Source organism: Vulpes lagopus, chromosome 10 (genome assembly GCF_018345385.1).
Source record: "Vulpes lagopus strain Blue_001 chromosome 10, ASM1834538v1, whole genome shotgun sequence".
In the NCBI taxonomy this organism is placed as follows: domain Eukaryota; kingdom Metazoa; phylum Chordata; class Mammalia; order Carnivora; family Canidae; genus Vulpes; species Vulpes lagopus.
Genome location: NC_054833.1, coordinates 89,809,842 through 89,834,627, shown reverse-complemented (window position 1 = coordinate 89,834,627; position 24,786 = coordinate 89,809,842). Strand labels below are relative to the sequence as shown.

General features: G+C 40.6%; 1 protein-coding gene across 1 annotated transcript in view; it reads right to left on the bottom strand.

The window, feature by feature from the left end:
• LOC121500946 (ubiquitin conjugation factor E4 B) overlaps nt 1-24,786 on the bottom strand; it is an 85,799-nt gene that overhangs the window by 12,903 nt on the left and 48,110 nt on the right. Inside the window, exons 14-24 of the mRNA XM_041773036.1 lie at nt 24,648-24,764; nt 24,456-24,554; nt 23,858-23,971; nt 21,807-22,005; nt 19,941-20,079; nt 16,103-16,202; nt 14,591-14,718; nt 13,740-13,838; nt 12,615-12,850; nt 4,639-4,765; nt 2,763-2,907 (exon numbers count right to left, since the gene is read on the bottom strand). Of these exons, the coding sequence (XP_041628970.1) occupies nt 2,763-2,907; nt 4,639-4,765; nt 12,615-12,850; nt 13,740-13,838; nt 14,591-14,718; nt 16,103-16,202; nt 19,941-20,079; nt 21,807-22,005; nt 23,858-23,971; nt 24,456-24,554; nt 24,648-24,764 (1,503 nt within the window). The remainder of the gene's footprint in view (nt 1-2,762; nt 2,908-4,638; nt 4,766-12,614; nt 12,851-13,739; nt 13,839-14,590; nt 14,719-16,102; nt 16,203-19,940; nt 20,080-21,806; nt 22,006-23,857; nt 23,972-24,455; nt 24,555-24,647; nt 24,765-24,786) is intronic.

Sequence of the window (24,786 nt, the reverse complement as noted above, 5' to 3'; positions counted from 1 at the left end):
GGGAGAGTGAGTGAAATGGAGAATGGTGGGCCAGGGGCCCTCTCTAATTTGAGACAGGACACTGAATGAGAAGGGAAGCTTCGAAGAATTCTGAGTCAAGTGGCAATAATGAGCAAACAAGTTTTTTTTTTCTTTTTTTAGCAAACAAGTTTTAACAACACATCCCTCTGATATGAACACGAAGAAGAGTGGAGGCTGAGAGATCATTAAGAGAGGCTCCAGAAAGCCAGGAAAAGAGAGGGTTGTTGCCTAGAGGTAGGGCAAGAGGTCAGATATGGGTATTTTAAGATAGTCTTGAGGCATTTGCTGCGGGAGAAGAATCAAGGAAGACTCCAAAGTGTTGAGTCAGAGCAATTAAAAGAATGTAGTTGTCACTCATGGAGGCTGGGCAGACCCAGAGAGGAGGTGTGGAGGACCTCATCAAGGGATATTATTAGACCACACACAGAGGGGCAAGTCAACTGCTGGTTAAGCAATCTGGAGTTAGGAGAGACAGGAGCTGAGGAGACACATTCTGGAATCTTTAGAATACAGGATACATCACAGGCCAGGGATGTTAAATGTCCTGCAATGTTCGGTGCAGTCTCTCATAATAAAGAATTATTGCTACCGCAACATTCGACTGCACTCACAATTCCAACCAGCACCCTCGCTGAGAGACACGAGCCTCTGCAGTGAGTGTAGGGAGAGTAGGGGAGAAGCTGGAGGGCCAAGCAGTGGAGTCCTCCAGCACTCAGAGGACAGGAAAGTAATAAAGAGCAGCAGGCAAAAATAAATAAATAAATAAATAAATAAATAAATAAATAAATAAATAAATAAAAAATAAATAAATAAATAGCAGCAGGCAGGGAGCTGGAGGGCAGGAAGTGACTTCAAGGTCAAATAGACAAGATTTCAGAAATAGCACTTGTTTGGGATAATTTATGCCGTTTTCTCATCTACAAACACGGGAAAGTCACCGGGAATTGTTTGGTTGTCTCCTAAGCAAATGCTAGTAAGCACCCACTGTGAATGAGATAATGCACCACAGACCTGTATCCCATTTACGACGTTGGCCGGTCTGAGTGAAGCATCACGAGCAACATAAGGTGAGTGCTACAGAAATATAGAGAAAGCTAAGGATTTGTGGCTGCACGGACTGGTGCTCCAACCATGAGGGACTATTTGGATAAGATGTTACGCAAAGAATTGGTAGGATTTCAATGCAGAAGAATGGAAAGTAGAGAACTGTGGACAGAAGGAATGTCTCAAGGTGAATGAAACAACAGGAGCTACACAGTTCTGAACTACATTCCTGACGTCCTCTTCATTGCTTTCCTGCAAAGCACGGATCGTCTCTGGTTCACGAACAAGGAAATAGAGATTAAGGAACTCTGAACGTGTGGCAGCATCCATTCTCCAACCCAGGTGCCCTCGACTCCAAAGCTGGAGAGCTTTCAACTGGCCGCATCTGTTTCCCAGCATGTTCTGCAAGGATGTGGGGATTGGTATGGATTGGAGCCAATGGACCATCATGAGAGGTAAGCCTGGAGTTACCATAGAGGGGGCATGGAGCATCAAGTCTGGGCTACTTCCCATCTGTGGGACATGGGGAGGTGTGGCAGGGAAGTTCTGGAGGAACACTAGCAAAATGGTTTAACAGTTTATTTATTCATTCATTTATTTATTTATTTATTTATTTATTTATTTATTTTTTTAACAGTTCATTTAGAAATGAACATGAGGGTAGGTCGGACTCTGGCAGATGCCAGTATAGTGCCAAGGACAAAGTGGACAACCTCTGCATCATCTCAAGAATAAGATGAGGGAATTGCAGCCAAACTCAGGAAATCTAGCATTCACAGGCCCTGGACAAAGCTTGTAAAGTCTGTAGTATAAGCATGTTGGCTACACCAAGATGTAAACTTCTCATCAAAGCTGCAGGAATACTTGGAATGAAAATCTTTCCCACATGTGCTTTCATATGTGCTTAAGTTATCTGAAGATACTTTTTGACTCTAAAGCATTAGAAGCTTGACAGCATTTTCGTTTTGAGAATGTTATTGCTAGTAAAGAAAAAACAGTCCTCCTTACTTTTCCATGGGAACTCTTTCTGGAAAGCAGTTCTGATGCTGAGCCTAAAAACATCAGACACAGACTGAACCAATGTATGGAGTCACCAGTGGCTGCTGAGCGCTAAGTAACTGATCAGAGAACCATCTATATGGCTGCAATAAATGTCAGAAAAGTATGTCAGTATGCTGTCGCTGGTGCAGCATGAATTTCTCATGAAACCTGGCAAAACAACCCTCTCTTACATTAATAACTGAACATAAAACCAAGATCCACTAGAAGAAAAAAAAAAACCCACCAGAATCCTGAGTTATTCACATAGTTGTCTAAAGAAGATCACATGAGCAAATCAAATGCTTGTCTGGCACCACACTCTAGAGATTTACTTCCTACTTTCATAAATTGACATCAACACATTCATTGAGACAATAAAAGCTCTTCTCCAAAAAAGCCCTTTAAAATTAAAAAGGCAAGAAAGTTTTCAGGACACATTTTGAAAGACTTCTTAACTTGATTTCTTAGCTTTAGGTCAAGTGTTTCAGCTTACTCCTACCCCAAACCTGGGATGTAACTTTGTGAAACCCACAGGTGGGTGGGTGACAAGCACTGACAAGTCAGTCAGATCTAAGTCACCAGGGCTCACAAATACAGCCCCAGGTCCAAAGGCAGCTTCCCACAAAGCTGTCCCAGAATCTGCATTATGTCCTCACCCGGGGCAGCTGGTCCCACTGTTCTTTGTTCTTCATTTCTTCTTGCACTTCGTGGATTCGCTTCAGAGACTCCAGACTTTCATCGAGTAAAAAGGTCGTGTCATTTATCAGCATGTTTATATAGCGAACAAACTGCTTCCCCGAACTGAAAAAGGCAATTACATTAGACATGGTCATATATCTCCCCAAGGCAAAATGCCGCAGCAGATCCCAAAGAGAAGGGGGCTCTGCCCAAAGTGCCAGTGATGTCGCCCTGTAAGACTGCCCACCTCGGCACCACTCAAGTACTGGGGAGGGCAAGGACTATGAAGTCTTCCTTGGATTTTGTTACTCCTTTTAATTAGTAGTAATAAGCTCATTTCAGGGAATGAGCAGCATTAAAGGGGTATGCAGGAGGTACCCTGAATGGTTTATGAGAGCCAATGGTTAATATTTAGACTTTTGTGAGCAGATTCCCTTAACAGCTTAAATTTGGCAAAAGTAGAAGTATTTACATCCCAGGAGACCAGCAAATGCTGAATTTCTCCCCCTTCTTCAGAGAGCAGCAGGTTTAACATATCCCTGGCTCATTCAATGACTTTAAGTAAAAAAGACACTCTTCCAGACTAGAAAATACGTTTAAACTCACCAAGATACAAAAAAAGCACAAATAATTATCCACATATAAGAAAGACAATTACAAATACAGTTATCCCTTATTATAAAGACACACTGAAGAAAAGCTAGAAGCTGCAATATTGATAAAGGAGAATATAACTCACTTTCTAGAACTTGAAGCTTCCAATCTATAAAACTGTCCTGCATATCCTGTTACAGTAGAGGGCTTGCTGGGGCACTGAGATGCTGGTGTACCACCAGGCTTTGTAACTGCAAGATTAGTAGAGAAAAGAGGAGCTACATACACTTCAGGATCTAATGCTGTGTAATCAGGGGTTGGTAAGCCCATGCCTGGGGAGCAGAAGTTCCTGTGAACATGGGTAGGAAGACTAGATTTCAGACACAAGGCAAGTTCAGGACGAGCACTCCTACTCAGCACCACACAGATCAAGCCATCAGCCTGTCTGGTCTAAACTCGTGCCAGGATTTGTTGGAACATAATTCTGACCACAAGAGCAACTCTCGGAAAGAAACAATTAACTTGAAGAGTTTACTCTGCAGAAACCTATCTAGCAAATGGTTACTCCCATGGTAATGCAAAATATTATTGACTAGTAACTCAGCTAACAAATGACAGCTAGACTTGATCAGTAATCTAACATGGATTGAAAAGATCCAAGCAGATGGGATAAAATTTCTTCTGAAGAACAAGAGTTCAACGTTTTCATCTACGTTCTTTTTAAAGCAAGTAACTTAGATGAAACAATTTTTGTTCAGATTTAAGGAGTCACTAATAGTTCATGTAGGTAACAAAGTCCTTAATCAAGGTTTAGGGCCTTATTACAAAGAATGACATTTGAAATGACAACCTCAATCTAACCACTTCGGAATATAAAGTCTTCCTAACATTTCACATCTAAAGCTTGACATCATGTTCCAGAACACTCTACGATCTCATTCCAGGCATTCTGACAGCCTCACTTAACACTGCAATTACAGAAACACCAAAAAATACTTCACATATCATCTTAGAATATTTATAGATTCTTAATGTATACATACCATCCCCAAAGTGTGGACAAATCTAAAGTTCAGCAATATCTTGCAAGCACAGACATTTAGGTAACTCTGCTCATGTGTAGCAGAACCATCTAGAAAAATTAAAGGAGGCTGAGACCTAGCCATGAGTCAAGAAGAACCAGCTCTGAAAGACTTAAGCAGTCACCCCACCTGTGATTTGCAAGAGAGCAAGTTGTGACATTGGGGGACTGATACTCACTTGAACTCCTCCATGAAGGTGCCATGGTGAGCTATGTTTTGCCAAAGGCTTTTAAAAATGGTGCTAATGTGATAGCGAATAGTGAACTTGTCGTAGAACTCACTGGTGGCTCCGGTGTGTTCAACATCTAGAGAAGAAAGACAGAGGGACTGAGGGACAAGTACTGTCTTAGCTTTCTAAAAGCAGTTACTGAAGCCACAATGTTATTGAGTGAATACAAATCTGTAAATTCAGAGATTTGATAAGATTGTGCACTTGTATCTCACATGTAAGGCAGGATAAAATGAGGAGGCTGTTCTGAAGACACAAGCTTCACAGTGAAGGTCTGGCAATGACGCAACCACCAAATGAATTGGGCTCAGAAAGTTGCCTGGTATCAGCAGCACAGCATCAACTTGCCAATGACCAGAAAAAAAAACTGGGTTGATTTTCTTAAGGGCCACATACCTATTAAATGTAATTTGACTATAGGCCTTACCTCATTTTACTGAGCTTTGGAGATACTGTGTGTGTGTGTGTGTGTGTGTGTGTGTGTGTGTTTTAAGATTTTATTTATTTATTCATGAAAGACAGAGACAGAGGGAGAGGCAGAGACACAGACAGAGGGAGAAACAGGCTCTATGCAGGGAGGGACGATCCCAGGTCTCCAGGATCAGGCAGGCCCTAGGCTGAAGGGGGCGCTAAACTGCTGAGCCACCCGGGCTGCCCAAGATACTGTGTTTTTTAAACAAATTGAAGGTTTATGGCAACCCTGCATTGAGCAAGTCTATCAGCCCAATTTTTCCAACAGCATTTGCTCACTTCATGTTTCTGCATCACATTTTGATAATTCCTGCAGTATTTCAAACTTTTTCATTATTATTATATTTGTTATGGTGACCTGTGATCAATGATTATGACTTGCCTCAGATGATGGTCAGCATTTTTGGCAGTAAAGTATTCTTATTTATTATTTTTTAAAGATTTTATTTATTTATTCATGAGAGACACACACAGAGAGAGGCAGAGACACAGGCAGAGGGAGAAGCAGGAGCCCGATGTGGGACTTGATCCCAGACCTCAGGATCACACCCTGAGTCAAAGGGCAGATGCTCAACTGCTGAGCCACCCAGGCGTCCCAACAGTAAAGTATTTTTAAATTAAGGTATATACATTGGTTTTTTTAGATGTAATGATAATTTAAGTTTAACAGACTACAGTATAGTATAAACATAACTTTCATATGCACTTGGAGAGAGGAAAATTCATTTGACTTGCTTTATTCTCATATTTGCTTTTTGCAGTGGTCTGGATCTGAATCTGCAGTATCTCTGAAATATGCCTGTATTATTTTAAGTACTTTTGTATAATTAACATTTCCAAGCATGTACCAAAGTAGAGAAAAGTTTAGTAAAATCCAACATACTCTCATCAATCATTTACCAAGTACCAACATTCATGTACTATTAAAATTGAACAAAGATCAAACTTAGGTTATCCAAAAGACAAACAGCTTAAGCATGAGAAATTCCTGAGTTTATAACACATTTTAAAAAGAGGGAAAATTGCCAGGTAAAAGCAATAAGGCTCAAGAAAAGATAAAAATGTATATTAAAATAAGATACTATTTTTTACCTATTAATTTAGCAGATGCTACAAAAATGACAAAACCCGTGTGTGAGAATCTGGGCAAGAGATACCTGCCGACTGCTGGTGGGAATGAACAGTGACACAACCTCTCAAAGGCAATCAAACAACTGGTATCATAAGCCATCAACGAGCCCATCTCTCTGACCCACCAAGTCTATTCCTGACAACACATGCAGGCAAACTCAATGACTGATTTCCAAGGACACTTTCTACATTACTATTTATATAAGACAAAAGAATATAAATGCAAATGCCTGACAGAGAACATGAAAAAATATTTGTGATACAGGAAGTGAAGAACACAGATTACCAAATGGGGCCAATCATATTTAAAATGCACATACACACACCATATGTATTTATGTTTCTATAAACTGGCTGACAAAATACAGAGCAAAATGTTAATGGATATTCTGATTGCAGAGACTATTGATAACTTTTATTTTCTTCTTGGTATTTTCTATATTTTGCAAAGAACATATTTTTTGCAACAAGAAAGATTATTTAAAAATAAGAGGAATAAGGTAATTAACACCTATCATACAAAAACCTGAAAGCACTTATGCATATTCATTAGGTCAATCTTTCTTTACAATGAACTAAGTGTCATTTTATTAACTGTATAAAAGTGTGAACTGGGGTGCCTGGGTGGCCCAGTTGGTTGAGCATCCAACGACTCTTGGTTTCAGCTTAGATTGTGATCTCATGGGTGGTGAGACTGAGCCCTGAGTCGGGCTCCGTGCTCAGTGAGGAGTCTGCTTGAAGATTCTTCCCCCTGCCCCTCTCCCTGCTTGTGTGTGCTTTTTCACTCCCTGAAATAAATAGATATATAAAAAAAAAAGTGTGAACTAAAGTGTAGAGAGCTGATTTAAAACAAAGTCTACTTGAGAAAGACACTGGAAGGGCTGATACAGAGCCTCTCCTATCCTCAAAACTGCCCATAATACCTGTACCAAATCCTGAGCATAACAGAAGTCAAGTAATAACTGTTAACTTACTACTTATCAAAACACACCCCTCCCAACATTTAAAAAATGTCATTCCTCATGCTCCCTCAAAACTGTAGCAGCCCGAGTTCTACTTCCTAAGTCCGAGTTCTTAAGAGGCCAAATCCTGGCTGGCCTTGCTACCCCGATGTGTACTGTGCTCCCTAACACAGGTGATGACCTTGTTGATTCACTAAGCTGCCCAGGCCTCAGGGCCTTTACACTTGCTGTCCAGGCTGCCTGCCACAGTGTGGCTGAAATCATATGATTCACTCTTTTGTCTCATCTCCAATACTACTCCAAAGTCACCATCTCAGAGACCTTCCCTGACTGCACTTCTTAAAGGAGCATCATGCCCTCCTATCTGAAAGTATCTTATTTATTGGCTTCATGTCTATCTCCCAACTAGAATGACTGGCTCACAAGAGCAGTGACTCTGACATCTTCACCATTAGGCCTTAGCACCCAAACCAGTGCTGACACACAGTAGGAGCTTTATGTAAAATTAGCAATTGATTCTTTTTATATTTTTTTAAAGATTATTTATTTTTATTTATTCATAGAGACACACACAGAGAGAGAGGCAGAGACACAGGCAGAGGGAGAAGCAGGCACCATGCAGAGAGCCTGACGTGGGACTTGATCCAGGGTCTCCAGGGTCATGCCCTAGGTTGCAGGCGGCGCTAAACCGCTGCGCCACGGGGGCTGCCTTTAGCAATTGAATCTATTTGGGCTAATGCTGACTCTGGTGATTTGGATCTGCTTGGGGAAGAAAAGTCTGTAAGTAAGTCTTAGTTATCAGTGTTCTTCCAAGTTCTGAGTAGCCAGGTTGGGAGAGTTGGTCCTTAAGGAACTGACTGCTGGTACAAATAAAGCACTTGATTTTGGAACTTAATTTTAATTTTTGAAACACGAAATTGATCTTACGCATTTCCTATGCTAGGATGTTCCCTGGGGGTAGAAAAGAGGAGATCCATATGCCCATCTCTAGTTCACATCTGAGAGTCAGGATCTAAGTCAACAGGATCTAAGTCAACTCAGGCTGATGCATGAGTTGAGGGCTGCCTGTAGTCCCACTACGGGAGGGCTCTCTGGGCACTGGTCCTCTAGGACCAGCACAGTTAACAGCGTAGCAGTCAGGAGCACCTGTGCAAAGGTCCGCCTGCTGAGGTTGCTGCTGCTCACTAACTGCTGACCTTCAGCAAGCTTCTGAACCTTCCTAAGCTTCGGGTTGCTCATTTGTAAGATATTTATAGCACCCATCTTGACATGGCTGTGCAGATTAAATGAAAGGATTAGTGAGGATTCCATAAGTGGTGGCTATTATTAGCATAGGTATCATCCCTCTAGGACCACAAACATGGTTCAGGGCCAGAGGGCATACCGCTTGGTGGCAAAGGGGAAAAGGACCTCCTGGGATCTTACCAGTGGGGCTCCGCCAGGCCCAGGACTGGTCTCCCAGGAAGAGGCCCACCCCTTTGCATATACCTATACCCCAGCCCCATGCTTTATTCCAAATAAGCCATAGTGACAGGTCCAGGGCACCAACTGAGTATAAAATATATTTAACTAAATATTTTTTGTTTTTAATACTAACAATACAATTTATTGCAGAGTACGTTCAGATAACTTCTTAAAAAGAAAAAAAATAAAACCATGGACAGTTCTACCATTCAAAAATAACCAACTCACTGTTAGTATTTTGGTATATCTTCTTCTACACCATTTTCTATTGTATAGATGTGTACCAACATGTGGTTATAAAGTACATGTTGTTTCATTACTTGACATTTTCTTTACTATTACCTAACCATTTAATGTAAATAACATATTATTTTCACATCCACTTTATGGATAAACTGTAATTTACTTAATTTATCCACAGCTGGAAGAAATTTAGGCTGTTTTTAGTATTTTCACTATACTGCACTATAAATGATGCTGCTGTGAATATCATTATAAACATGCACTCACATTTATAATTATCCCCACATAATATATTACCAGAAATTAAGCTTACGTGCAAAAGAGTGAGCCGTTTATTTAGCTGCTGTCTCTCAGCCCCCAATCCACTCTTCTATACTTGGCTTTGCAAGGCTGGGGGCAGGAACTCTGCAAGTTGGGTTCGCCAACAGGGGGCGCTGCGGGAGAACTGGAAAACTAAAGGAGAGCAGGCACTTGGCAGTAAGAAGGCTGCTCCTGCCAGCAGTTCTTCCTCCTAGCAGCAGCAACTTCCAGTTTCCAGCTCCATTCCACAGCTGCAGAACTAGCAAGACTGCACCCCCTCAGAGACATGAGCTGGCCAGTGTCCTTCCTCCAAGGTCTAGGTCCAGTTTGGTCCTCATCCTTATTCGAGCTGCTAGATTTTATTAACTGCAGCCTCTTCTCTGGGTTCCCCCAGCTCTGGAGACAGATGATGATTGCTTCCTGAGCCTATAATCTGCCTTATATCAAAGTTCTTATTTGCCTTTCTGTCCTCCGGTATCTACTTGGCCAATTCCTTATACAGTTGATCCTTGAACAACATGGGTCTGAACTGCATGGTTGCACTAACACATTTTTTTCAATATATATACAGGACCGTAAACGCATTTTCTCTTCCTTCTTTTTTTTTTTTTAAGATTTTATTCATTTGAAAGAGATAGCACAAGCAGGAGGAGCAGCAGGGGGAGGGAGAGAAGCAGACTCCCCGCTGAGCAGGGAGCCTGATGCAGGGCTCAATCCAGGATCCCAGGATCACGACTTGCACCAAAGGTGCCTCTCTTATGATTTTCTTTTTTTAAAAAATATTTTAATCTATTTATTTATTTATTTATTTATTTATTTATTTATTTATTTATTAGAGAGAGAGAGAGAGAGAGAAGCAGGCTCCATGCAGGGAGCCTGACGTGGGACTCGATCCCGGGTCTCCAGAATCACACCCTGGGCTGAAGGTGGCACTAAACCGCTAAGCCACCAGGGCTGCCCTCCCTTATGATTTTCTTAGTAACATTTTCTTTCCTCTAGCTTACTTTCCCATAAGAATACAGTGTATAATACATACAACATACAGATATGTTGACTATTTATACTAGTGATAAAGCTTCTGGTCAACAGTAGGCTGTTAATAATTAAATCTGGGAGAGTTAAATGGTAAAAGTGGATTTTTGGATGCATGGGGGGTGTCTCTAACTTCCCACGGTGTTCAAAGATCAACTATACTTATATATATTTTTTTCTTTTTAAAGATTTTATTTATTTATTTATGAGAGATGAGAGAGAGAGAGAGACAGAGAGAGAGAGGCAGAGACACAGGCAGAGACACAGGCAGAGGGAGAAGCAGGCTCCATACAGAGAACCCCATGTGGTACTCCATCCCAGGTCTCCAGGATCATGCCCTGGGCTGAAGGTAAGCACTAAACTTCTGAGCCACCCAGGCTGTCCTACTTATATATTTTTTAAAAATATTTTATTTATTTGAGAGAGAGAGTGAGAGAGCACAAGTTGGGAGGGGGGGGAGGAGCAGAGCGAAAGGGAGAAGCTGGCTCCCTGCTGAGCAGGGAACTCTACGTGGGGCTCAATCCCAGGACCCTGAGATCATGACCCAAGCCAAAGGCAGACGCTTAACTGACTGAGCCACCTAGGCACCTCAGGTCAACTGTATTTAAACTCTATTAAAATAATGGGTATGAAAAAAAAAAATAAAAAAAATAAAATAAAATAATGGGTATGTTTCTGGTTTCCTTACTGGACCTTGACTGATACATAGGACATATATACTTTAAGGGCTTTTGGTGTAGACTGCCAAATTGCCTTCCAGGAAGGTTTTACCATCTTATATTCTCATAGCTGCCTTGCCCTGATTCTGCACACCAGCTGAACTAGGCATTTGCAGGTTAGTGTAGTTCTCTACAACTATGTTATTAGCACTGAGTATTCTCATCTTAAAAAATAAATTTACAAATAACAGGTGAAAAGAGGGACATTACTGTTATTTTAAGAAATGCAAAATTATCTTTAAGTAATCCTGATACGTGCAAGACACTGAATGAGGTCCTGTCCTGTACACATGTAACTTATCATTTGTACCTGATTTCTGGGAGAGAGGTCCTCCCCTACCAGGACTAAGGAATGGAAGAGGATTGGGGAGCCAAGAAGAGGCTTTTTACCCTGGAGTGTTCGTTCTGCTGTTTTCAAAGTGAGGATGTTAACAAAACTTTAAAGGACTCGTCTACTTGCTTTAGGTTTAAGAGGATATCAGAAGCCTGGGGAAAAAAAAGAAACTTTTTTTGTTTTAGGTAATCTCTACACTCAGTGTGGGGCTCCAACTCACAACCCAGAGATCATAAGTCACATGCTCTATAGTCGGAGCCAGTCAGACACCCCACAGAAACTACTACTGGATGTTACAAAGCAAAGTGACAAAGGAGAAAGGAAGTAGACAGACTGTTGGAACCCTCAGAAGTGAAGACAGAGGTGACAGCACCAGCTCCAAATGAGCAGGAACAATCTTGGTCAACAGGGAAGGGATGTGTCACTGATGGCTGCCACACAGAGGAATCCTCAAACTGCTGTTCTGCAGTGAGCAGCAAACGGCTGCACTCTTGGACAGCCAATGTTTCTTCCCAGAGCATGGCAAGTACATCCTATTAAACCCTAAAGACACTTACTGGGTGCCCAGAATGTGCTAGGTTCAACAGAAGACAAGACAGACAAGACACACTTCCTTTCGTGTAAAATGTAAAAACTGGAAGGAAATTGTGCATTAGTATGATCTTATACCTTTGCTACCATACAGGTCAATAGGTCCCAAGGTAATCAGCTTTATGAAAATATATTTGTAGTTCAAAAGCCAAATAAAGCCTAAAAATCTGGAATCCAATTCACCCAGAAGTGGAGGACCTCCTTGCTGAGTGTCTAATGTGTTCTCAATCTGTTTAACCAGTGTAACCCAGCACCTAGAACAGTGCCTGGCTATCAGCAGACACTCAACAAATATGTGTAGATTGAGTGAATGAGAGAAGATTCCCTGATATCCTGATTCCATTGATTTGAGCGGGGTTGAAAATTAAACCTTTTTTTAAAGTTCCTTGTTTTACCCTGTTCTGGAAACTATGAGTTATATGACAATATTACAAAAGTACCTAAAAGTTTATCTGGCTTACAGTGGATGCTGCTGCATCATAAGCCACTAGTGTGTAGAATGGTCAGTATGATATTTCCACCACTCAGGCAAAAATAAGCCAACAGTACATGCTCTGCCAGCAGTGGGATTAGTAGGTTATACCTGTAAGTGGCCATCAGGATGTTAGCTACCAGATTTAGTGTAATTCCATCCACTGGCTTTAGATGACCTTGCCTACCTAAAGACTCAGAACCTACCTGTATAAAACTTCATCAGTGAAGGGACCAACAACTTGGTGGAGAGAGGATGGTTTTCAATCATTTCAAAAAACTTCTGGGTTCGTGGCTGAACAGCCGGGTTGGTCATAAACATGACTTCTACCAGTTTGGCCACCAGATATGGATTTCGGATGTAGTTCTGGTTACACAACATCACAACGAGGAACATCACAATATCCTGAGTACAGGGCTCATACAGCACCTGAGGAGAGTATCTGGAGAGAGGCAAGAAGAGCAAGAAATAAAGCTCTCAGAAACTCTAGCTGGGTGGGTGCTGGGGTCATCAAGCAGGGAAGTGGGGGGCCATAGTTCTAGGAGCCAAGACACTGAATTCTCTTCAACTTGCTGAGTTTCAAATGACTGTTTACTTTAGAACTAGAAAGATTTAAAATCTATTGTGTCTACTGGCTGAGCATGTTATATTAACTTATACTATTTTAGGAAATAAACCAAAGCCATGATTAAATTATGAGGTGAGTCTCATAAAAGATCTTCACTACTGAAAACACTTAAAATTTTTTTTGGTTTAAAGATTTTATTTTTAAGGAATCTCTATACCCAATGTGCGGCTCAGACTCACAACCCCAAGATCAAGAATCACATGCTCCACTGACTGAGCCAGTCAGGTACCTCTAAAAATTTTTTCTGATAGGTGTTTTAATTAAAAAAAAAATCTCAAGTGTCAGTTATAAACTCAAACCATTTCTTTGTAAGCTTTCAACAATGTTATAATTGAGAAAAATTTTAGTACAAAATATAGATGTGGGTATTTCTGGCTTTTGAATGTTCACTTAGATATTTATAAACTGTTTGCTCCTTTTGTTTCTCAGAAACATGTACTTGATTATTAGAAATTCAACTCAATTTTCAGAGAGTATATTCTTATCAGCATTGTTAATCCTCCTTCTGTCTTGAAGATATTATTGGAACTGGCTTGGTGCCACAGTTGGATTTATTTTTCCAGTCTCCAGGCAGCATTTGGTTACAGCAGTTACATAAAAATTTCAGGCAGAAAATGGAGGGCTTGCAATACAGTTCATAATACAATATACACATTATGTATAAAAACAAATCAGAACCATGGAGTATATCAAAGGCACTTACTGTACAATAAAAAATAAAAATTCAGCAACATCTTCTACATAAAACTCAGGCAATGCTGCAAATACCTTGGGGACATCGGAGTTTAAAGGCAGTGTTATACTGTCAAAGAGAATAAAAGCACAAATTACAAATCAAAATCACAGCACCTGAAACTATAAGGATTATTACGCGGCTGTTACAAATAAGTATTTTATTGGGGGAAAATCTCTTACAGGCCAGGAGACCAGAATCTGAAATGAACAGGGCAGAATGAAGGCAGTGGATACACTAGGATGTGCAGGAGAGTTTTCTCTTTTTATTTATTTTCTGCTATGGTTAAGGTAATAAAATAAGGACATAGAATGGTGATACTTGGTCACTTTATGCAACTCAAACTTTTTTGAGACAACAGTGCTGCATATATACTTTAAATAATATTTTCTACCCCTGTAGAGGGCCTTTGGCCAACCTCATCAACATCAGGGACCCAGAGATTTTACAGTAACAATTAACCAATAATAATTGGTTGGTATTTTCCTGGACCCAGTGCTTAAGAGGACCTAATATCCTGTATCTCTTGGTTTTAGTTTCCAATTTATAGATTTCCTCTTCTGTCAATCTCTTGCCAATTTGTAAAAAGGAAGAGGCCAAAATTAAACTAATAGGTGCTAACACTCCCTTCTTATTGTAATTACTGGGAAAACACATTAATATTTACTAATTTTGCAACCTATACAAGTACAGTCTAGAAATTGAAGAATGGACTCTTGATAATGTAAGGATTTGGGATTTTGGCTATTGACTGCAGGACAGAGAAGACGACACAGCCTAAAAGGGGAGAGAGGAGGTGAAGGGGAAGGTGGCACACTCACTCGGGATAGGCGGGGTCCAGGATGCGGAGCAGCAGCTGGATGAGAAGGCCATAAAAATTCAGACATCTTCTCAGAAAGCTCTCATCAAGTAAACCAGCATCAGCACAGGCCTTGCACCGCACCAATTTCTGTGGAAGGAGGCACGCCCCCACCCACAGATTAGTTGGTAGCCAAGCGCCTGCAACATTGACTGGCCAGGAAATGGGCCAGGAGGTGGAAAGTCAAGGTTCTAAGGCTTTCTTGAGCTTCATCTCTAACTAGCTATAATATGCTGGTCATGGAGCACACAGTAAAGGCTCAAAAAAGTAGTTATTACCATTATATTTAAATAGCTTGACTGGGGGACATGCTTGATTGGGGAGGTGCTTTGATGTCAGAGATGGTTAGTGGAAAGAGGCCAGACAAATCTGCATCTGAATTCCAGATGACCACTTACAAGCTGTCCCTGGGCAAAAAACACTTGTCCACTGAGGGTCCCACGCCTCAGAGGACAGCTGTGAGAAGGAAATGCATGCATTGGAACATCAGTTTAACCGGTTTCCCTGCCCTTCCAACATGTCCTGTGGGGTGCTTAAGGGGGTCTACAAACCCCAGAAAAGGGCCCCTGGTTTATCCTGCATTCCAAGCAGGTCTAGTCTATTAGTAAACAAGACATATCTATCTTAACTTGCACCAGAAACAGAAGTTAAAATGTCCACATATCCTCCTACTAATTTTTTTTTAAAGATTTTATTTATTTATGAACGATAGAGAGAGAGAGAGAGAGAGAGAGAGAGAGGCAGAGGCATAGGCAGAGGGAGGAGAAGCAGGCTCCAAGCAGGGAGCCTGATGTGGGACTCAATCCTGGGACCCCGGGATTATACCCTGAGCAGAAGGCAGACACTCAACCACTGAGCCACCCAGGCATCCCTCCTCCTACTAATTATCAGAAAATAGAACCAGCTAATATTCAGTTTTATAATTTGAACAAAAACATATAAAAAATACATAAAATTGCTGTCTACACTCCCTTCCTTGTACAGCCTTTGCCCAGCATCTATCTGTAGCTGAGTCTCACCAGTGTCTACAGTTAGGTTCTGTGCAGTGGATCATTTCTAATGACAAATGAAGATTGAGGGACGAAGGAACGTAGGGGCGGGGGTCTTCCCACTGCCTCGAGTCCACTTGGTCACATATTGTAAAATACATGGCTGGCACACTGGCTGGCGCCTGTGCGTTTTTGGTCACGGGGCTGGGAAGATCTTGCAGAAAGGTGAGAAAGGCAGGTAATGACAAAACCAGAAAGAATTCATCTTGTCACTGGCATAAGCACCTGCTGATTCTGTCCTGATTTAAATACTATATGTAGACCCAGGTGACATTACCAACAAGTTTGAAAGTGCTGTGTTTTATCTTCAGGGGAAAGAACAATGAGGAAAAAGGATGCTACATGGCTCACTCAAGGCACACATTCTGGTAGGACAATTGCTATTATGAGGCTGATTTATAATGACTTCAATTAACTTTACAAACCTTAAGCTGAGTTTTGCAGCGCTTCAGCATTTCACGGTGTCTGGTTGCCAGTGGGGAATCTTTCCATTGACTTTCATTATTTTTCAAATCTTCCACAGTTCTGAAACCAAAGACTGACAGTCAAACACAAGAAGACACACGGATCCATCTTATCTGTTCATTTTGACCATTCTGGTGACTCTCTTATACACAATTCCTCCCACATTTTAGCATCTTTAAAGTCACAGTATTTCTTACAATTGGCAGAATTTTTCTTTCTTACTGGTTCCTAATATAATGAGTGTCTTAAAATTGATGGTACTTTAGATTTAATGAAATATAGTAATTTCTTTTGGAAAGAAATTCATCATTTCCTTATTTCCCTGGGAGGGAGAAAAAGAAATCCTTCATGAAAATTCAAGGTTTTTCTGCCCGGCCAATTATCCCAAAACCAAAGGCTAGTTCAACAATGGCAGTTCCTTTTCCTCTTCTGCAATCGTTCCACTCCACGTGGAATGCTCTTCTCTGAGATTATCTTTGTAGGTTGATCCTTTACTTTCTTCAGCTGCCTGCTCAAATATCACCTGCCAGTTAGGCCATATGCTGCATATAAAGACTGGCTGACTTAATGCTATTTCAAATTATCTCTATCAAGACAATGTATAGAAAACTAGAAGTTGGTGAATTTTTTGAAACTACCCTTTCCCAGACTCCCTTGCTGGCGGTGAATCTGCCCATGACCTAGCTTCCATCCAGAGGTAAACCCTCACTGAAGGCAGAAGTGAATCCTGGGGAGTAGCAGCCACACAGTTTTTCTGGAGCACAGTGGTGGTGGAATTGTGCCTCAAACAATAACAGAGGCTCTACCATCAGGATGAACTCTGGTCAGGTTCAAAGGAGAACTCCAGGTACAGACTTCACTTTCATAAACTGATGATCTGACAGAATGACTGCAGCCACTGAGACTGCGGAGGGGTGCGTATCTATGCAGCAAATGGGGAGGAGATGGCACTGGTAGGTGCTCCGAAGCACTGTGGGATGGCAGACTGGCCTGACAGCCTGCCTCTAGGGAGCCACATGGAACAGGTAGTGGAACAATGAGGAAAAGTGCAAGGCAGCCTTGTCCGGCTTCCAACTGGGTGGTCATGACACAAGTGTGGCGACAAATCTGTTTTTTCAAACTGCTGTAGATTTCAGAGCACCTGCAATTATAACTTCCCTCCCACATTCTTGTTCCTTACCATGGAAAGTAACAGATCTATAGGTTTTATGGGCTGGGACTTGAACATCTTTGGGACATTGTTATTCTACCCACCACAATTGTAGTGGCAGAATGTGGGTGTGTATGTGGAATGGATCCTGGAGATGCTTGATGAGCAAGAGTGAAACATGTGAACATCCTTCTACGTAGGACTAAATTCATCGACACGGTTTTACCTACCAGAGATCCTGGATTTAATATTATCATGACTAGCTGAGAGGGGTTTTAAATGTGTGCCCAGCTAGTGGACTCAAACTGGGAATTGACAGTGAAGTCAATGCTGAGTGAAGCTGAGCCACCTGGTATCCCTTGACATAATTTAGATGAAGGAATCTAAAGTTTAAGAAACTGAGATATTAATATTAATATACCATGTGTGACTGGCTCAATCTCTCTTCCCAAAACACACCCTCTTGCCTCCCATATCCTAGAGGAAGTGTCTCGTATCACAGCACTGGAAAATACACAGGTGAGGGGAATACCAACATCTTTGCAAAGCACAATAGTGATTGTCCACAGTGGGTTGGGAGTGAAAGCAGTCAATGGTACCATTGAAATGGATCATCCAAAGGCAGTAAAAGAGATGGGATGCCAGGGCTCCAAGATGAAGAAACCGACAAATTCACAATCAGTTTGAAATTACATAAGCCTTTCTCAACAAATGATATTATAAGCTGATAAAATCAGCAGATAGAAGAAAAATTTGAATAAAGGATTAACAAACCGATTAGATATGACCTAGCCAACAAATATGAGACTGTGTAATAAGCCACACAGAAAGCATACTCTTTTCAGGTCTATATGGAACATTTACTCATTACATGTTAGGCTATAAAGCATATTTCTTTTTTTTTTTTTAAGATTTTATTTATTCATGAGAGACACACACACATAGAGAGAGAGAGAGGGGCAGAGACACAGGCAGAGGGAGAAGCAGGCTCCATTCAGGGAGCCTGATGTGGAACTTGATCCTGGGTCTCCAGGATCAGGCCCTGGACTGAAGGCGGCGCTAAACCGCTGAGCCACCCAGGCTGCCCTAAAGCATACTTCAAAAAAGTTCAAAGTATATAAATCGGAACACGTCCTCTGACCACAATGTAATTTAGCTAGAAATCAATAACAAAAGATAGACAAATCCCCCAAGAATCCAGAATTTCAACAATATATTTTTCAATAACCCACAGGTCAAATAAATAATAAAAATTAGAAAATATTTTGAACTGAACAGTAAAATATGACATACCACAATGAGGGATGGAGCTAAAACAGAATATTAGCAAACTAAATATCCAATGAGTCACAAAAGCAATAATATAAAAGCTGAATTCATTTCAGGAATGAGAAGCTGGTTTACTATCAGAAAACTAGTTGATAGAATTCAACCAGATTAACAGAATAGAGAAAAAATTTTCTGATCTCTTAACAGCTATAGAAGCATTTTAAAATTCAACTTCTGTTAGGAATAAAACACTTTTAAAATACTAGAAATAAAAAAAAATACTAGAGGGATCCCTGGGTGGTGCAGCAGTTTAGCGCCTGCCTTTGGCCCAGGGCACGATCCTGGAGACCCGGGATCGAATCCCACGTCGGGCTCCCGGTGCATGGAGCCTGCTTCTCCCTCTGCCTATGTCTCTGCCTTTCTCTCTCTCTCTGTGTGTGTGTGACTATCATAAAAAAAAATACTAGAAATAATGGAAAATGTTCTTCATCTGGCAATAGAGGATATACAAAAAAACTCTCCTCTATTAAATTAGAACAGAAAAATTTCAAGAAAGTTGCTTCTATTCAAGATTGTACCAGAAATTATAGCCAGTATACTAAGGCACAGAAAAAAAGTGTAATCATTTGAAACAACACAAATATATGTAGGAAGAAAATCTTAAAGTATCTACAGAGTAAGAATCAGCACTAACAGGTGACTATCAGGACAGATATACAGAAATGGAGTTACAGATGTAGATATGACATACTTTTTCTCACAGCCAGATGTGTACATAGGTCCTCGACCAAATGCAGTGGCTACACTATTATTATTCCAGGGGACCTATTCAGAATGTGTTTGCTTCCTTCCTGTTCCTGTGATTTGTATATTTGGAGGTGTTGGTACATGGGGGAAAATGCTTAGATTAAGAAACACGGTGCTAATGAATTGGAAACTGAGGCTACTATCTGGCCATTCTGGGTTCCTTACGCTATAGGACAACATGCAAAAAAGGCAATTACATGGTGGCAGGAGTAAATTATCTCATTCATTAAGGGAGACTAGAGTTACTGTTTCAGAATCCAGGGAAGAAGGAGTATAGGTCTTAGAATCCAGGAGATCCTTTAAAGGGCCTCCTGGTCAACACCATGCTCAGTTAATGGAAGCCTAGTAACCACATTCCAAGTGTTGAGAACTCTTAGAAATCAATGTTGGGTCACTCTGCCACCTAAAGAACTCTGGTCGACTGAGGACCATGGATGTGGAAGTAGAAGCAGATGTTGCACTGCAATCTATGTACTCCCCACATTCAAATCTACTGGTCACAATGGAACTGCTTGCTTTGTGAGAGCAGGTGGTTCCTCAGGCAACCCCAGGACATGGAATCAGGCACATACCTATTGAGCTCCCGGATAGCCCGCAGTCTACGGATATAGCGACGGCAGCTTGGCAGAATGGAGAGGTGGTGGGCGTGCAGGGTAAGAAAAAAGCATTCTGTAGGAAATTTCGGCTCAGAAAATGGAGGCTGGTCTCCATCTAGGAAAAATAACATAACTCCGTAAATATCTTATCACTTTGTTTCTGGATTATCTATTTATTTATTTAAAGATTTTATTTTTAAGTAATCTCTATACCCAAAGTGGGGCTCGAATTCACAACCCTGAGATCAAGAGTTGCAAGCTCCACCACTAAGCCAGCCAGGTACCCCTGTTTTTGGATTATTTACAGTTATACAATAGTAATCTTAATTTCCTTCAATTTGTATCTAATTCCTATTAGTATGTATATTTTTCAACAAGTATATTTTATTTTCTATGATATACACTGTTTTCATTTTTTCCCAAAAGAAAAAAAACTGTCTCTTGGTAGAATTTAGTTTGGGCCTTATACATTTATTAAAGTTTTACATTTTGAAAAACACGATTCTATTAAACATATGACATATTTTGCTCCATTTTTAAATTTTACATATTCATTTTGTCTCCCTCTACAAAAAACATTTATCTATTAAGATACTGTATATACAGGGGATCCCTGGGTGGCGCAGCGGTTTGGCGCCTGCCTTTGGCCCAGGGCGTGATCCTGGAGACCCGGGATCAAGTCCTATGTCGGGCTCCCGGTGCGTGGAGCCTGCTTCTCCCTCTGCCTGTGTCTCTGCCTCTCTCATTCTCTCTCTCTGTGTGACTATCATAAATAAAATAATAAAAAAAAAAGATACTGTATATACATATTGTCTGATGATATGCTTCATTTCCTAAATCATTATAAATTTATTTCCCTCATGGCTGAGTCAAATCCTCTATCTGGTGTTTTCATGTTGTATTATTTTATATATATACACATATGTACATAAAATAAAGTATGTATATAAAATAAAGCATATATGTGTATATACATGTGTATACATATATTCATATATGTATATACATGTGTGTATACACATGTATACATAAAAATATGTACACATACATACACATATACATAAAAATATGTGTATACATGTGTATATACACACATGTATACACACACACACACATATATTTTTAAATGTTTAACCCATTGATTCTTCTGGAATTTACTAGTCCATGATATGATTCCAAGATGATATCAGTGGCTACCCATTCAAATGACACTAATCAAATACTAACTTTATTGTTCATCAGCTACTTACTTCTTATTATAGTTTACATGTTTTTCTGTAATATATGCACCCATCTGATCATGATGCTGCCTGGTAAGCATGGAATCTCTATCCTATTCCATGAATGACTTTATAATATTTAAAAAATAAACACCATAGGGTTTTGATGTCTGTCATTAACATGCTTTATAATATAGAAAGGAAAAAGATCAACAATTGTAATACCTTTAAAAGATTCATATTTTAATACGAACAAATTCATCAAGATCTATGCAATATTTTATGAGAAGTTTAATTGCTATATATAAAATCTTTATCATAATTAAGTCTCTGCTATTATTTTTATTATATTTCTTTATCTTTCTTTCTTTTTTTGTTTTACTCTGAGTAGTAGTATTTCTTTCTACTTGTTCTATGTATCCATTTGACTTTGGCTAAGCCAAATAAGAACTTTTTTATTGCATTAATTTTTATTGTGTGTCTCTGGCTCATAAATTCATTTTCTGAAGAGAAAATAATAATTTGTGAGGAATCATTAGCATCCAAATAAAATAAGTTTACAAAAAGTTTTTAAATAAAAGGGCAGCATTTTAATGACCTCACAATGAGCAATGTCACTCACAAAGTTCAGCCAGCCAGTCATTCACATCCTCCATTGTCGCATTCACTCTCGTCTCGTCATTAGGAAGAGTAATCCGACACCTTGGGTGGAATATATACGTGGGATCCACCGTCTCTAACTTGATCTTTGTACTTAGCTGCTGCAGCACCCAAAGGAAATTCAGCATGAATCCATCTGTAGATACCAATCTATCATCTGTCTGTGGATTATGAAAAAAAGATATTTAGAATAATGATTTATTTTTTTAATATTTTATTTATTTATTAAAGAGAGAGAGACAGAGAGACAGAGAGAGAGAGAGAGGCAGAGACACAGGCAGAGGGAGAAGCAGGCTCCATGCAGGGAGCCCGACGTGGGACTCGATCCCGGGTCTCCAGGATCACAACCTGGGGCGAAGGCGGCGCTAAACCGCTGAGCCACCAGGGCTGCCCTAGAATAATGATTTAAATGGAAATTTTGGCACAACTTTATAAAAAAGGAGACCAGATATTCATCCCAAAGTTGGCGAGAGGACATATATGGTCACTGTTACCATTCTCCCAGCAGGTGCCCTCTCATGGAGTAGAAATCCTCTGTGAAGCATTTAATATGTTTACTGAATCTCTGGAAAGACCTTGGAAGTCTGTGATACTGTTTATTTTACAGAGGGAGAAACTAAGGCTCAGAGAGTTAAATGATTCGCCCAAGATCTTCAAAATTAACTAAGCAGAAACACAGTAAATATTGCTTCCTTTCTCTTCTTTATTTCCCATCAAGAACATCAAAACCCTAGTTTCACTCAGCACCACCAGCAGTTTTTCTGGTCCACATCATTAATGAAGTCCTATATTAATAACATAACAATTATAATGATGGTAGTTACCATTAGTTGTGTGTCCATGGTGCACCAGGCACTGTTCAACAGCATTATGGATAGTAAACCCAGAGTTAGGTACCATTATCACCCCCATTTAGCATGTAGGAAACTGAGGCACAAATAAATGTCTATGGTCCCACCATCAGGAAATGGTAGCTGGGGCCAGCAGGAAACCCAGGTGATCTCTTCTCTATACTTTTTTTCTTTTTCTGAGTAGAAATGTCACATCATTCACCATTACTTTTTAGTAACATAGGAAAGATGCCCTTTTAACTTCTCTGTGCTTGCAAAGTAAGTCCAGGCTATTGTTCCTCACCAGATCTGATACACTTTTAACCTTGTAACTGGTCTCCTCAGGTCTGCTTCTGACCCTCCTCCCACCTTAGTCCATTCTCCATACAGTATATTTGGTGGTTTCCTTTCTGCAACCCCCCCCTAGTGGCTTCTCATTGCAGTTCTCAGCATGTCAGCCCCCACCTGATGAAGCCACTGCCTGCTCCATTAGCCCATGACTCGCCACTCTCCCTCCTGTATATTACCCTCCAGCCACTGAAGTCTGCGTGTGGGGTTTGTTCCAAAGCTAGATCATTCTCACCTTGGTGCCTTACATGTGTCTAGAAAACTCTACCCAGCCTTGTAATGGCTGACTTTCACATCAGCAGGTCTCTGATCAAACATCACCTCTTTAAAGGCATCTTCCCTACCACTTGATCAAAAATCACTCCTGTACCTTCCTTCTGGTACTTCCATGGTCATTCTCGAGTCCTCTACCTTGCTTTATTTGCTTCACAGATTTTACAATTGCCTGAAATAATATATTTATAAGATTTTATTTATTTGACAGAAAGGGAGAAAGAGCACAAGCAGGGGGAGCAGAAGAGGGAGAGGAAGAAGCAGGCTCCCCGCCAAGAAGGGAGTCCAATGCGGGGCTCAATCCCAGGACCCTGGGATTGTGACCAGAGCCAAACGCAGAAGCTTAACTGCCTGAGCCACCCAGGTGCCCTTGAAATAATATATTTATACGTCTACTCATTTAGCCTTTGGAACATAGGTGGCACAGAGGTAGGAAGTCCTTCTATCCTGCTCAATATATAGTGTCTCCATTTCCTAGAACAATACCTGGTTGGTACCGAGTAAGTACATGTTAGATGAATGAATTTAGTGAATCAATAAAAGAAGTCTTTTGGAATCCTACCTGCATCTGTGCTTTCTTCATATTGGCATTGACGACAGCTGCCATGTAACCAAGAGCGGCCTCACGGGTCTCACCGTTTAACAGAATACTATGCAGAATCTTGAAAAGCTCTTGCTGGAATTTATTTTAGAAAAGAAGAAAAAAAAATTAAGACTCAATTTTAAAAACTATTCCTTTTGACTTCAAGAACAGTGAGGCTTCTTCCCCCCCTTCTGTCTGGAGTGGGGGAGGCAGGTAGTTATAGTTTTAATAAAATGGCCCTTGCTATGGTCTTTTCAGGACAGGATCAAAATTACCTTAACTATACGTCATTAGCCCATAATTTTGCTGCTGAAAGTCTCAGGACTTAAGACTATCAATCTATACTTGGGACACATGAGTCATCAAGGAGTATGTGCAAACTAACAGCACTCGCTCACTCTTAGGTTTTACAAGCCTATGAGAGAGAGAGGCTAGAGACAGAGCATGGCCACTAGCCTCAGAACCAGTGCCCAGTGATACCACATAGCACTGTTGTGGCAGGTATTACTCAAGACACAGGTTATATATATACAACTCTCTGTTACTTGTCCTTTGAATTCATTTACCAAACACCTACCCTTCCCAGCTCCAAGTAATGCTGCAGTGATTGGCTGACCACGCGAGTGTTTTCCAGGGTAATGGCAGGCCCTGAGAAATATTTTTCAACCACTTTAGCCTGCAAAAAGAAGGGGAAAATTGATATATAATGTTTGTTTGGGAAGGAATCTGAACATAAGAGCAGCAAAGTCCAAATGGCCACTGTACTTACGTCATCTTCCGCAAAGACTGAGAAGCTAAAGAAAGCTCCCAAATAAGACAGTCTCTGCAGCTCCCGCCCAGAGCCAGGGCTTAAGGATTTCGGCAACCACAAGGGCAAAGAAGCCACCTGCGCAAAAAATAGAAGTGAG